This window comes from Mesoplodon densirostris, chromosome 2, assembly GCF_025265405.1.
Source record: "Mesoplodon densirostris isolate mMesDen1 chromosome 2, mMesDen1 primary haplotype, whole genome shotgun sequence".
NCBI classification, from domain to species: domain Eukaryota; kingdom Metazoa; phylum Chordata; class Mammalia; order Artiodactyla; family Ziphiidae; genus Mesoplodon; species Mesoplodon densirostris.
Window position 1 is genome coordinate 143,368,001 of NC_082662.1, and position 14,705 is coordinate 143,382,705.

General features: G+C 50.0%; 1 protein-coding gene across 1 annotated transcript in view; it reads right to left on the reverse strand.

The window, feature by feature from the left end:
* The window catches only part of TMCC2 (transmembrane and coiled-coil domain family 2), a 34,766-nt gene extending 22,146 nt beyond the window's left edge, over positions 1–12,620 (reverse strand). The window contains exons 1-2 of the mRNA XM_060088441.1: positions 11,950–12,620; positions 818–1,348 (exon numbers count right to left, since the gene is read on the reverse strand). Coding sequence (XP_059944424.1) covers positions 818–1,348; positions 11,950–12,156 — 738 coding nt within the window. The 5' untranslated portion in view covers positions 12,157–12,620. The remainder of the gene's footprint in view (positions 1–817; positions 1,349–11,949) is intronic.
* Positions 12,621–14,705: the final 2,085 nt, after the last annotated feature.

Genomic DNA, 14,705 nt, shown 5'->3' on the forward strand with positions numbered 1-14,705 from the left:
ACTGGCTAAATTATACTCCTTCTTCAAGAGTCAGCTCAATGGCTTCCTCTAGAAGGTCTTTTCCAACAAGCTCCCATATCCTCAACACAGCCTCATCACCCTATCTTGTCCATTCACCAGTCTGTCTCCCCTCTATTCAGGGAGGACTGTACCTCCGGCTTATTCATTCTTATAGCACATAACAAGTATGCAAGAAATATCAATACTTACTATATGAATAAAAGAATGAATACAGAGATTCAGAAAGTACCAAACTAGATTTTCTCCTTACCAAACGGCCCTTCATGGATTCCTCCTCTATCTTCTTTGGTTGGTAACAATATTAAAAACCATACTGTGCCAGGCTCCATTCCAAGTATTTGACATATATGAACCCATTTAATCCTAGAGCAATTCTACTATTATTATCCCCATCTTCAACTGGGAAAACTGAAGTACAAACAAATTAAGTGACTCAGGCTGTAAGTGACAGAACCAGGGTTGGTGCTAGTCTGTGCTCTCAACCACTGCACGTATTGCCTCTTGAGAGCATGTTTAAGGAAAACAAACCAAAATTACTATCAGCCTGAGCAAAAGATAATTTTCAAAAACAAATCCCCAAACAAACAAAAATCAGCCTTTTGGGGATCATCTCTTGCTTTTGGCTTGTCCTATCTCTGGCTCCTTCAATCAGACACACAGCTCTGCAGGCGGCAGCGTGTCCACACCCACCAGGCCAGGCCCCAGCTCAGGTCCTCAAGGCCAGAGGCCCCTGCGCAGGTGGCTCCTGCCTCTGAGTAGCCCCGACCCGGAAGGCCCTCCTCTTGCCCCGCCTCACCTTGTCGCTGAGACCCTCGGCCTCCTCGGCCAAGAGGTTGCCACCATCAGCCAGCAGCAGGGACGTGTCAGTGGTGGAAGAAGACCGGGGGCGGCACTGGTGCTGGTGCAGGATGGCGGCCAGGCTGCTGTCCTGGGGGGCCTTGCGCAGCAGGTGGGGGCTGCCACGCTGAGGCTCCAGGGAGCTGCTCTTGGTGCGCCGGCTACTGCCCCCGCTGCCGCCACTCCCACTGCTGCTGTGCAGGCTAGCACCCCGCTTGATGGAGGGCCGGGAGCGGATCTGCTGCAGCACGCGGTTGAAGGCAGTGGGTCTGGCGGGCAGGTCGTGCAGGGACATGGCGTAGGAGACGCGGTGCATCTCCGGGGAGCGCTCCTTCTCGTCCGGGGAGTCATGGTCGGACATGCCCTGCTGATGTTGCTGCTGGGAATCCTGAGACGTCTGGTGCTCCCTCTCCCGTGACCGGCGGCGGCCGTGGAACAGGTGCTTGAAGCCGTGGCCAAACATGGAGCCCTCTGAGAGCTGCTGGATTTTCTTAAGGAGGAAAGATGAAGAATCTGGTGAGTGGAAAGCTCTCGAATGCCTAGTCGGTTGCGGGCAGAGGTGAGGGGTCCATTCCTGGGATATGAGTGTAGCTCCTACAGCCATCTGAATCTGGAAGATCCCCCATGAATGTCCTGTCATGCCTTAAAGGTCACCTTGCAGAAAGGTGGCAACCCAGACCAATTCCTCTCATTCACAAAGAAATGTACCTGTATGGCTTCCCACAGGACATTCCAAATCCACACATGGTTCAGGATTACTGGTCATAATATCCTTGTGGCTATAGTCTGGGGCTCAGCGGCACATGCGGGCAGCACTTGGCTCATGAGGTTTATCCCTCTGGACTGATCCTCCCTCCATCCCCTAGTCCCTTTCTCCTTCCAATTAGGTCCTTCCTCCAGATGCTCTTTTGGCCCACCAAGCATCCATTTCCAAAGACACCTCATCACAACACTTCCTGGGAAAATCAGGGTCATACAATCAGGTTATACAATTGTAGCAGATATTGCTAATGACCTACCAATAACTATTCTCCTTTCTTTCTTACCAAATTGCATGGCCTTATTGTGCCATGCTAAAAATTCTTGCTTCATCAGACCCCCTTGCAGCTAGGAGTAGACACGTGACATAGTTTGGGCCAATGAAAAGCAAGGTGAGCGTTTCTGGGGAAACTTTTGCTTACCTAATAAAGGTACTAGCCCTTTTTACTTCTTCCCATCTGGAATGTGGAGGTAATGCCTGGAGATGCAGCAGCCGTCCTGCAACTGCCAGTAACTGGCACGATGATGAAGACCTACACACAGATGGTAAAGCCCCCAACAACAGGCCTGGGAACTTGAAGGCCCTATGGAATCACCAACCCAGCTGTGAATGTCTACCCTGGGATTCTTGGTTCATGAAATAAACAAGTCTATCTTTATCTATACAATTCTAGAATAATTTCCTCTTATTTATAGCCAATTCATTCCTGACATAGCAATAAAATAAATTTTCTGAAGCTTCCGAGTTGGTGAATACTTCCATGCCAGGAGGGTGACACATCCCAGTCCCAGGGCCGCAGAAACTCCTGTACTCAAGACCTTCCAAACCTCACCGTATGTGCCTCTTCATCTGGCTGTTCATCTGTATCCTGTATAATAAACTGGTAAATGTCAGAAAAGTAAATAAACTACCTCAATGGGCATACCTTGTAGTGCGGTCAGTAACGTGACCACTTCTTTAGAATACAATCAGAATACAGTCTTAGTGTCTTTCCACTCAGACTGGAACAAACCAAAGGGGCTCTGGAGCCCAGTGCTGCACTGGCTCCAGCCTTCCCTCTTAGCTCTGCCGCTGAGGAGTTCCACCTGCTCCCCAGGCAGCACTGCTCAGCGAGAGGCAGCCCAACCACCCGGCCAGGGCGAGGCAACCTGTGGGATAACTCCAGACAGCTGCTTCTGTCAGGGGGTCGGCTCATGTGGTGGAGCCGAACCCTCGGCAGAAAGCCTCAGAGCCAACAGGAGGAGGGGTGGGACTTTGAGGACCAGGTGAGAACGCCCACTCTGTAACTCCTGAGAGGGAAACTCAGAACCCAGCCACATGGGGTTCAATGTCTTCATCTGTAAGGAACAACTCATCACCTCAGGAGGCAGCCTCGGTCAGCTATGAAACCTTGCAAAGAATTACAAGTACTGGCTTTCCTTTTTTTTCTAGAAACAAACCTACAGAGCAGAAAACTTGAACCATGCAGACACCAAGGAGAAAACCAACTTCAGATCTTCTGAATTAGCTGACCCCACTCTCACTGTTAACTTTACACCTCAGCGTGCTTTGTGCAGACACTACTGTTAAGATGTAAGCTGCACTTACATCTGATGTCAATAACAATGCACACTACTGTGGATTACGTCAAAGTGCAGGATTGTCATTTTTCACCTCGTTTGAGTAGCCCCACAATCCTCAAAGTAGGTGGGGGCCTTCTACAACCCATTTTACAGGCCAGATAAGTTATATCATCACAGCTCACCGTGAACTAACGGTTTACAGTTTTCAATATGCTCTTTCTCCTGCATTCTCTCACTTGCTTTTCCCAGAAACTAATAAAGGCAACAGCAGCAACATTTCCATTTTTAGGTGAGGAAATTAAGGTGACCATTACTCCTTCTCAAGAGTTTAATCCTGGGGCAGCCCCGCAGATGCTAGGTTTCACAGTGCCAGGTCTCCCGATGGGAGCTACCATCTCCTCAGGGCCAGCCTGAGGCAGAGTCTGCTCAGGGTAAAGCCACCACGTCCAAGGTAGGCCGGACTGAGGAGTGCACTCCGCCAGACTTGGAAATGGCCAGATCCTGCAGCCTCTGGACCAGGGACAGGCCAGGACACCCTCCTCCTCGTCGGGCCCAAGCTGATAGCAGACCATCCTCCAGGCATCGTAGATGGGACCAGCTGGCTCTGGCATTTGCCCAGCAACTTCTGCCAAATGGTCACATTACATATTACAAATTGTCTTTCTAGCATTCTATTCCAAGCCTCTTTCTCCTCTCCCCACCATTCCTAGCCTAGTTTCTCCAACACTGAGGCCCCTCTTCCACATCCACTCAGATACAGGGTTCCCTTCAAAAGACGGCACCAGAGTCCCAAGGCATTTCCTCTCCCTGAGTCCCAGGAGAAGGGGGCAGGCGCTGGGGACAGCAGCCACCACTGTCTGCTATACTGCACTGAATCCTAAAGTCCTTGGTCAAATTACTTTTAATACCATACAACAGCATTTTTCAAAGTGCTTTCCAATGTATGTTGTCACTCTAACCTGACGCTAGCCTAACCCCAGGAGGCAGGATGTCACAGAGCATCAGTGTCTCCATTTTGCAGATGAAGAAACTGAAGCACAGCACAGTTAAGGGGCTCATCCCAGTCACACAGAAGAACCTCCAACTTCTAGTCTAAGTTACCTTCACTGGCTCACACACTGATTCCGAGACTAAAGCAGATACAGTATTTACATGTGTCCCAGAACAGTATCAGAAGCAGGATCAAAACAAAACAAAAATGCCTGGGCCAAGGGGGGGGGGTTCCGCCCCCTGAACTGCAGCGGTGAATCTTCCCGTGCCACATTGTAGGACTGGGGCAAGACCTGTAACCAGTGTGGGTCTTCCTTTCCCACCTTCCCATCTGTTCTGCAGGTAAAGGAAAGCCAGGGTGACCCCAGGACCTTTGCCCCAGCAGCGCTGAGGAGTCTGCCAAAGTCTATGGTAGAGATGAGGGAAAAGAACAAAAAAGAAGACAAAGAATAATGGGGGGAGAGAGATGGCTCCAAATGCAGGGGTTTTTCCTCACTTAGAAGGTGCAAGGCAAGAAAGCAGGGTAACACATGGGCTGGGCTGTTTCTGCGTGTGGGTGTCAGGGAGGAGAGAGTTAAGGAGTTTTTGACATAACACGGTAAGTAAGTGTTCAAAAAAAAAAAAAAGAAAGAAAGAAACCAGCACATACACATAACCAGCCACAAGTTTTGGAAATGAGGAAAACCATGGTGACTAGCTTGAGGGAACTCAGCCACCAACGCGGCAGAAAGCACCACCTGCTCTGACTAACAGGTTCCAGCTACTAAATGTCACTTGCTTCTCCACACTGACTATTGCTTTTCCCCAGCTGCCAGAAACCATTTTGGTGGCCAAACGAAGCCATGTATTTATTAGGAAAAGGGAGCTGAGATGTTTCAGAGCTAGAGATGCGACACAAACAGCTCTCCTGATCCATGAGAACAAGCAAGGTCTGTCCCAGAACTGCCCAGAGGCCAGAAGCAAGGCAGAATGGAGAGCATCCTGGGGCCAGGTGCCTGTACCTGGGGAGGTAAAGGAGAGAAGTTTGCTGTCTTTCCCTGAACTATCCTTAAGGGCAGAAAGGGTGCCGTCTCCTTGGAGTGCCATCATCGTCTCAGGAAGAAAGCGTAGACTAGATGGTTTCCGAAAGCTCCTTCCTGAGAAGGCTGTGGTCTCTGAACGGTTAGGCTTCATCCCCTTTCCTCCCTGGGTGTGGGTCCCCCCAAAGGGGAAGTCTGCTCCAAAAGCTGCAAACACAGCTGCATGAGGTCAAAAGTAAAATGCTTCGGGGTGCAATGACTTGGGCACCATCTGGTTAAAAATAGCCAAAAGCAGCTTCTAATTCCTCCAAGTCCCTGTGTTCTTAACAACTCCCATTAGAGCTGAAAGGACCTTTAAAAGTGACACTAACCTAGAGTTAATTATCCCACCTGGCAGCTGACTGCATAGCTGACTGCACATCCCCTCCGCCTGCCTGGGTTTGAAACTCCCTCTGCCCCACCACAGGTCCGGCTGGGAGGGTTAGGGGGGGATTGGGTTACCGTGAGCCTTAGCAAGCCTAGGTCGCCAACGTTCCTCTATTTATAGGGTCTCTATGGAAACAGGGCCAGCATTAGAGAGCTAATCGCTGTAAAAAACCCCACAGAGTCCTACTCTCGAGATACAAAGTGGATTGCAGAAGTCTTCAACTGCCCTTAAGAGGCCTTGGGTGGGGAGCCTCGGGTTGGAGCGGGAGAGGAACTGCCACCCCAGGTTTGGCACTGACAGCCACAATGATGAACAGTGAGCGGATGCAACTGTTTCTCTTAGAAACACAGTGATGAAAGATTTTTGGAAGCATTTGTTTTCTTCCCCAGCATCCCAGCTGACATTAAACAAACAGATCTCCACTCAGGGGCAAGTGATTTCCCCATTCTCAATTTTATTTTAATTCCTCGTTCCTTTATTGCTCAGAGAATTCTGCCTGAGCCAATACAAGTCAGGCAAGGTGACCTCATGCAGCGGATCTTAAGGCAGAATCGGCTCAACATTTATCAGCATAAAAGATTCTTTTTTCTTTTTAATGATTTTTTTTTGATGTGGACCATTTTTTTTTTTTTTTTTTTTTTTTTTTTTTTTTTTGATAGTTCATGATTTATTTGCTGTCATCATTTTCCTTCATTCAATTATTATTTTTTTTTATATATATATATTTTTTTATTTTACAAATTTAATCAGTTATACATATACATATGTTCCCATATCCCCTCCCTTTTGCGTCTCCCTCCCACCCTCCCTATCCCACCCCTCCAGGCGGTCACAAAGAACCGAGCTGATCTCCCTGTGCTATGCGGCTGCTTCCCACTAGCTATCTACCTTACGTTTGGTAGTGTATATATGTCCATGCCGCTCTTTCACTTTGTCACAGCTTACCCTTCCCCCTCCCCATATCCTCAAGTCCATGCTCTAGTAGGTCTGTGTCTTTATTCCTGTCTTACCCCTATGTTCTTGATGACATTTTTTTCTTAAATTCCATATATATGTGTCAGCATACAGTATTTGTCTTTCTCTTTCTGACTTACTTCACTCTGTATGACAGACTCTAGGTCCATCCACCTCATTACAAATAGCTCAATTTCATTTCTTTTTATGGCTGAGTAATATTCCATTGTATATATGTGCCACATCTTCTTTATCCATTCATCCGATGATGGACACTTAGGTTGTTTCCATCTCCGGGCTATTGTAAATAGGGCTGCTATGAACATTTTGGTACATGTCTCTTTTTGAATTATGGTTTTCTCAGGGTATATGCCCAGGAGTGGGATTGCTGGGTCATATGGTAGTTCTATTTGTAGTTTTTTAAGGAACCTCCATACCGTTCTCCATAGTGGCTGTACCAATTCACATTCCCACCAGCAGTGCAAGAGTGTTCCCTTTTTTCCACACCCTCTCCAGCATTTATTGTTTCTAGATTTTTTGATGATGGCCATGATGTGGACCATTTTTAAAGTCTTTATTGAATTTGTTACAGTGTTGCTTCCGTTTTATGTTTTGGTTTTTTTGGCCACGAGGCATGTGGGATCTTAGCTCCCCGACCAGGGATTGAACCCACACCCCCCTCACTGGAAGGTGAAGTCATAACCACTGGACCGCCAGGGAAGTCCCAAAAGATTCTGATTAAAGTTATCTTCACGGTGTGCCTTTTCTCTGCCTCTTATCCTACACCCCGTTCACTGCCTCCTGCCCCATACAGTCCTGTCTGACCATGCCAGTCTAAAGTGACCTTACCACCCTGCTCTGAACTCCAGAAAGCTCGTCATCCGCACCACTCATCTCGCAATTAATCATGTTCTCCCAGGTGACACGGCTCTGTCAAACTGTTATCCAACTTTTCACCTGCTTCTGGATGGAATCCTCCATGAGCAAATGGAGGGCAGGAGCTATAACATCTATTATCTTTGTGCCCCCAATAGTAGGGGGAGGGCTTCCCTGGTGGCGCAGTGGTTGAGAGTCCGCCTGCCGATGCAGGGGACACGGGTTCGTGCCCTGGTCCGGGAAGATCCCACATGCCACGGAGGCTGGGCCCGTGAGCCATGGCCGCTAAGCCTGCGCGTCCAGAGCCTGTGCTCCACAACGGGAGAGGCCACAGCGGTGAGAGGCCCGCGTACCGCAAAAAAAAAAAAAAAAAAAAAAAAAAAATGCCTTCCCCGCTGAAGGCATCAGTATCTGTTAACCCATGAACGCTTTGCCGGCAGGCTCTCTACTGGACCGCTGAACGAACAAGGGGCATCGGGTGCAGGTGACGCACCTGTGATCAGCACAGGCTGCGAGCCAGCAAGGAGAATCATATAGGATTCAGCTGCAACTTTCCCTCAGCTCTTTGGTTTCTAATCGCTCTTCACTCTGAGCACACAGAAAGACCACTGAATGGTGTGGATGAAAGAACCCAAATGAGTCCTGAGTCAAAAGCACTTCGAGGGGCTTCCCTGGTGGCGCAGTGGTTAAGAATCCGCCTGCCAGTGCAGGTAACACAGGTTCAAGCCCTGGTCCAGGAAGATCCCACATGCCGCGGAGCAACTAAGCCCGTGCGCCACAACTACTGAGCCTGCATTCTAGAGCCCCAGAGCCACAACTACTGAGCCTGTGTGCCACAACTACTGAGCCTGTGTGCCACAACTACTGAAGCCCGCGTGACTAGAGCCCGTGCTCCGCAACAAGAGGAGCCACCGCAATGAGAAGCCCGCGCACCGCAACGAAGAGTAGCCCCTGCTCACCGCAACTAGAGAAAGCCCGCGCGCAGCAACGAAGACCCAGTGCAGCCAAAAATAAATAAATAAATACATAAAATTTAAAAAAAAAAAAAAAAAAGCACTTCGAACCAGGACTGGAATGGTGCAATTCAGAGCACCCCCTTCTTCTTCCAGGAAAAAATATTAGTATGGTTCAGAAATCTCTGGAGAAATTGTTTGCAGGGGCTTTTGTGAGGGGAAAGAGAACCTCAGGGGAAGTCTAGGGGAAGGCCTCCAGCCAGCAAACCCATAGCCTTCCTTTCAGGAAAGACTGGGGAGAGGCGGAGAGGTCTGCAATTTCCTCCCCTGCCCTCGGGCTTCTAAGAGGCATCAGGACAGAGCCAGCTGACTCTCGTGCTTAGCCACTCATCCCAGGCCTCAGCAACATCTACCACATGCTGTATTTTTAACAGGAACGTGTGCTCCGTGTCCCTTTCTGCAGTTTTCCCCTGAGCCCCTCCCACTCCCACTCTCGCAGGCACTGCATTTACTTGCCGGAAAATCTTGGTGTACTTTTGGTCAGCCGACACTGTCTGTGACCAGCAATCTAGCATCTCCTCGCAACTAGCAAGGAACCTGGCAGCAGCAAAGGACTGGATAATGATCACAAATGAATCAAGACATGAACTCAAGTGGTTCACAGGAATCCAAGCCACAGGGGGCAGGGGATGTGACTCTGAATTGTTGGGCTCCTGTTGCAGGAGCGTCTGCTGAGATAGCCCCTGAAGGTCACATCAAATGTGTGGAGTTGCTGAGAAGGCCCCCAAAGTACCTGCATAAGCTGCCTGTGGGGCAAGGTCCATTTTCAGGCTATTTTTCAGTTACAGTTTTATGAGTGCTCCTTTAAGACTGCTGCTTAATTATTTTTCCTTCTTTTCACTGATCCTCCCCACCCCATAATCACGGATCCCGGGCCACCATAGGAGAAATTTACAGTGCAGTTCTCTACTACACTGAAGGACCATGGAGGGAGACCACGGGAGTCTCTGAAAGCTCTGGCTGCCACTAGCTAGGGCACATTCAGACCAAAATTCTCTCCTCTCCCTCTGCACAACTTCCACGAAGGTGCTTCACACAAAGCCTTTTTTTTTTTCCCCCTTTCTCAAGATGATTTCCTCCATTGCACGTAATCCATCACAATGCCTGGAGCTGTCACAAGAAAGCAGAAGTGGGACTTAAGGGACCAAAAGTTCCTATCTCCAAAGTTTAAAATGAAAACAAAAGCAAGTCAGAACTGGTGGTTGCTCCAGGGCAAACACAGGTATGAGACAGGGGGGTGTTAAAAATCAAACTTACCCCGTTCTGGTACCACCATCAAATCTAAAACAAGTTAGCTTCAACCCAGTGCTAGAGCCAAAGATGGAATTTTTCCATCATTGGAAAACTGTGCCAGCGCTGGTAAACCAGTTTGAACACACTTCACTATTCCTGGTCCCTTTCCCCCAGAAAAAGGCTCACAAAAGTTGAGTGATGTGCCTGAGATCACAGAGCAAATCAAATTGCGATAGCCCCCAAGTTCATGCCTGGTTCTGAAGTCCCTACACTGTAAACATGTGATAAAGCAGACAGAGATAAACAGGAAAAGGCCCTGATTGTCTCCCTGTGCTCCCACTGAGCAGGCAGCAGCTAGGTTTTCTCTGGGCTGCCAGCCTGGGTCCACATGGCGGTGGTCACCTCGGTGACACACTTTCTGGTGGGGGTGGAGGATAACTTGGAAGGACAACATCTTTTCTCACACCTGATCTCAATTTTGGTTCAGGGAAAGTCAGCATTTAATATCGAATGTAGAGTTGTTGCTTTGTCTGCCCCAACCAGAATGAGAGTGTCACAAAAAAATAAAAATAAAAAGAGAGAGAAAGAGAGGGAGTATAAGAGGGTGGAGATGAACGAGCTTCTTTAAGCAGCTTTATCTACAAAGACACTGCAGCCCCACGCCACAACCAGTCCACCTTCCCTCACGAAGGCAGCTGGGGGAATGAAGGGAGCTGGCCGTTTCCACTGCTGCCTGAGCCGAAGAGTCGGGGAGTTTCCAAGGCTGCTGCTCATGGACTCAGCGTGAGAATCCCACCTGGTCAAGGAATCAGGGTTTGCTAGCCAAACCCATCTGGATCGGCCCAGAATGAAGGTGAAGTCTGCAGCAGAAAGCTGGCCCCCTCCCCACATCAGCATAAGAGCAGCTCTTTTCCTTCACCATCTCAGTTAAAATAGGAACCACACCTCCTGACCACACAGGGTGGGCTCAGAAGTAGCAGGTGTGCCAGGTACCAAGGACTTCCTGTGCACAGCCTACCCAGTGGAGCTCATCTTAGACATAAGGCTAGTCCCAAAACTCTGAAAAGGACAGCAGCGAAACCAGAGGTCACATTTGAATAACTACCACAAATTTTTAAAGTACACACATGGAGGTAGCAGTCACCTTCTCACCCCTCCCCAAGAAACACAGACAGGTAACACACAGGTAAGAGCACACTCACCTGCGCTCTAACTTCCTGACTGTGCCGTTCAGGCCAAACGAGGAATGTCATTGGTTTATTCTGGTGAGCTCCTTAGTGGCTGCTGCCATAGGATCCAGGCTTTATTTAACATAACAGAGTCCTTTTGCTCCCCTAGCTAAGACCTTGCACCCCCTCTGGAGAAAATGTCCCCCGGGCATCAATCTCCGATGCATCTAAGTTCCTTCCTTGGGCTGACATCTCTCTCAGCCCTGTGGTGAGCTGGCTTGAGAAGCCTGAGCCTGCAGTCCCTGTGGCAGCTCCAGCAAAGGTGCATTATTTATCACAGCTGCTGTTTTAATTAATATAGAGACGTCCAGTACAGCTCAATAATTGTCTCGGCAGCCTCAGGCTGGAAAATAAAGGACTCCCAGCTGCATGCAATCGCCTCTTTCGGATCCTGGTTCTAAATGCCGGCTCTGCGTGTGTGCAGCTTGAACCGAGGCCCCAAACCAGCCTAAGCACTAAGCAGCCACCTGTCAGTTCTCCACCCTGGGGTTGGTTTAGCAAGCGGGCAGGGATCTCCAAGCACTAGCTTAACCTCTGGCTCCACCTAACGGCAAGAAACCCACACTCCCCTTTCACAGACGGACAAACTGAGCTTCACTCCAGGAAGGTCCCAAAAGGAGGAAACTAATTCAGCAAAGGAAACTAACGGTCTTCTGCTTGGGCTCCCACGCTGTAATTTTCTTCCCCTGCCCGTTTACAGGAGGGAAAGTGATGTCAACTTTTTAGTTAGCATCCTGGATTTCTCCAGCCCTTTGTCTGCGAATAGCACTTCACACACCATCTCGGATGCGTAAGTCACTAGAACGTCTGCTGAATAATGAGGAACAGACACAGAGGCCCGAAATAAGCTGAAAGACAGAGACACAAATGGTACCTGACGTCCAGCACAGGGTCTGGCCCAACACCTGCTCATTCTCTCTGACCTTTGTCTGGCTTCCCCATCACTTTTATCCTGTTAAAGCACTTCTGAGTGGGGCGGGGAAAGCTAAGTCGCCGGCTGGACTCGTAAGGGGAGGGTCTGCGCTCACCTTTAAATCGGGAGGCTTGCTTCGGGGACCCGGGTTGGGCGCCGCGGCAGCGCCCGCATCCGAAGTTGGCCCGCCAGCAGAGTTAGCACCCGTGGCCTCCCCAGGCCGGAGGTCCGCGCCCGGCAGGTGGCAAGCTGCATCTTCCAGCCCAGCTCCATCCTCCTCACCCTGTTGTTGCTGCAGCTCGTCCGATTTGCACCTCTTCATGGTGTATGTGGGTCGGCAAGGGGAATCTGTCCTTCCAGCGCGCCTTCTTGGGGGAGACCGCACCCCCTCTTACACTCAGAAACGAGGCTCGGGGTCTAAATTATTAACGAGGAGGGGAGTCGGCGGATCACAATTTCTTGAATTAAAAAAATAAACCTTTTTAAAGGAGGGTGAGAGAGGGGAGAGGAGGGGGAGCCTTGGTTACAGCTTGGAATAGTTCATTACGACCTGGGGAGCGGAGACAGGTCACAATCGAGGCTGGGCAGCAGGAGTCCTTGGGCAGTCATTGGAGCGGGAGGAGATAGCCCCCAGCCCCCAAACTTTCTGCTTCAGGGCAAGGGCCGGGCGGAGGGGAGCTGGACGGCACAGCGCATCCCTCCCGGCGGGCCGGGCTGCTGGGCGCGGCAGGCATGGCGCGGCCGGCCGGGCAGGTCCTCGTCGGCAGCCCTTGGCGCCTACTGCAGCCCCCAGCCCTGCCGCGGGCCCCCGCCCCACACTGGCCGGCAGCGCAGCCCGCAGCTCGCCGCGCCCCGCCCCTCCCCCCCCCGCGCGCGCTAGACCCACTCCCCGCCCTCCGCGCCGCCTGCTGCAAAGCCTCAACCGCCGCCAGAGCCAACGGCGAGCGCGCAACCTACCCCGCCCAGTGCCTCGGCCCGGGAGGGGGAAGGCGAGGCAAGGAGGGAGTGACAACGGCAACGGGCCAATGGGAAGCCCGGAGGGCTGAGGGGGTGTCGCGCGGCCACGTTTTTAGGGTTGGTTGCATCGTGCGATCCCCCAGGAGAGGTCTGGAGGGCAAGGCTGCTGTGTTTTAGCATTGCGGAGAGCGGGCTGCGAAGTAGATACTAGGGGCGGCTGGCCAATGGAACGCGGTTTTAGCAGATGCGTGAGGATCTGCTAAAACTCACTCAGATGCGTGAGTCTTCCAGGAAAGACGCTGTCGGGGCTCCCCCCACCCACTCATTTTATTTGGCGGGGAGGAGACGAATAGGGATGCTTATCATCGTTGCTTTTTTGCTCTAACTTTGCACATTATAACATCTCTTCAATGAGGAAGACGCGGATCCCCTCTGACACTTGACCTGAAACACCTACCAATGCCTACATTCAGAGCTGCGAATGCAAGAAGAAAGCGGGTGTTCTGCCCGATCGCCCCTTCCCTTCCCCCCACTTTAAGTAAACTATCTCATGAGTCTCAGCTTTATGCTCAGAAATGAGAAAGTATTTCATTTTTGAACACAATAATGTATGTGAGAGTTTTTTGCAAACTGTGAAGCAGCTTTTAAATAAGAAGGGGTATTTATGGCAGGAGGTTGAGACATGGAAGAGAGGAAAGGAATGCAATCTCTTTTTCCCATAAATCTCAGCCAAACTGCACTGACTAATCTGGAGGCACAAGAGAGCAAATACTGGGGTTACCAAGATATTCAGCCTAGTAATAATAACAACCCCATATGAGTGCCTACCCTGTGCTTACTGTGGATACCATGGTTTTTGTCCACCCAGCAGCCTAGACGAACAGTTCTAAAAGTAGGGTCCTGGGACCAGCAGCATCAGCATCACCTGGAAACTTGATGGAAATGCAAATTATTGGACACCATCCAGACCTACTGAATCAAAAATAGTGGGCCCCAAAATCTGTTTTAACAAGTCCTCCAGGTAATTCTGATGCAGGCTAACATTTGAAAAGCACTGGCCTAGACTGTAGTGAAGGGGCCACTCAGTCAGTGAGTCACAGTGATCTCTAAAGTGTTTCACAGTTTCCCAGTCTCTTTCACACCCATCATACCATTCTGGCCTCACTTCAGTCCTACTAGTCTGCAAGTCTCCTGACTCTGTTCTGTCTTTTTCCCACTCATTTTAATGTGTGTCCTAGAAGAGCCTAAGTTGTTAAGAATTTACTTCAGTCTAGCAGCTACTTTCTAAACAAGGCAGCTCCATTTCTAGAAAACAGGAATTTAGGATGGGCTGGAAATGTAGAACCACCCCCACCTCCGCTACACAGTATCAGGCACAATGTGGAAACACAAGGCCACAAGCCTTGAGCATTTTCAATGGTGAGGGAAAGGCAGAATGTGCCTTTGAAGTCGGTGGCAGGAGTAGACAGAACCAGTGGGGGCAGATGACCTCAGTGCAAGATGTCAGAGTCTACTGTCCCCTGCCTGACTCGCCCCAGTGAAGTGCAGGGTTCCTACAGACCCTGGGTGGCAAATGGTGAGCACATGTGGACACATGTTCATGACCTGACTCTAGGCTGAAGAAAAGTGGAGGCAGTCGGTGTGAAGCTTTAAGGGAGCAGAGGCCATAATCATTTTGAATTATGTCTCATTTCCATACTAGGTTGAAGTTGACCTTGAGTTTGATGTTTATAGTATTTTCATGTACCCATAGCATGATGGACAGATTTCCTGTTTGTGGCCATAGTTAGCAGGTCAACAAAAAAGTGGTGGGTTTCATGAATCAGCCAATACTTTACATTCCATTTTGGAGAGGCAGCGTTGTGCAGAGATTAAGAGCTCAGACTCTGTGGCCAGACTGCTTGGGGACAAATC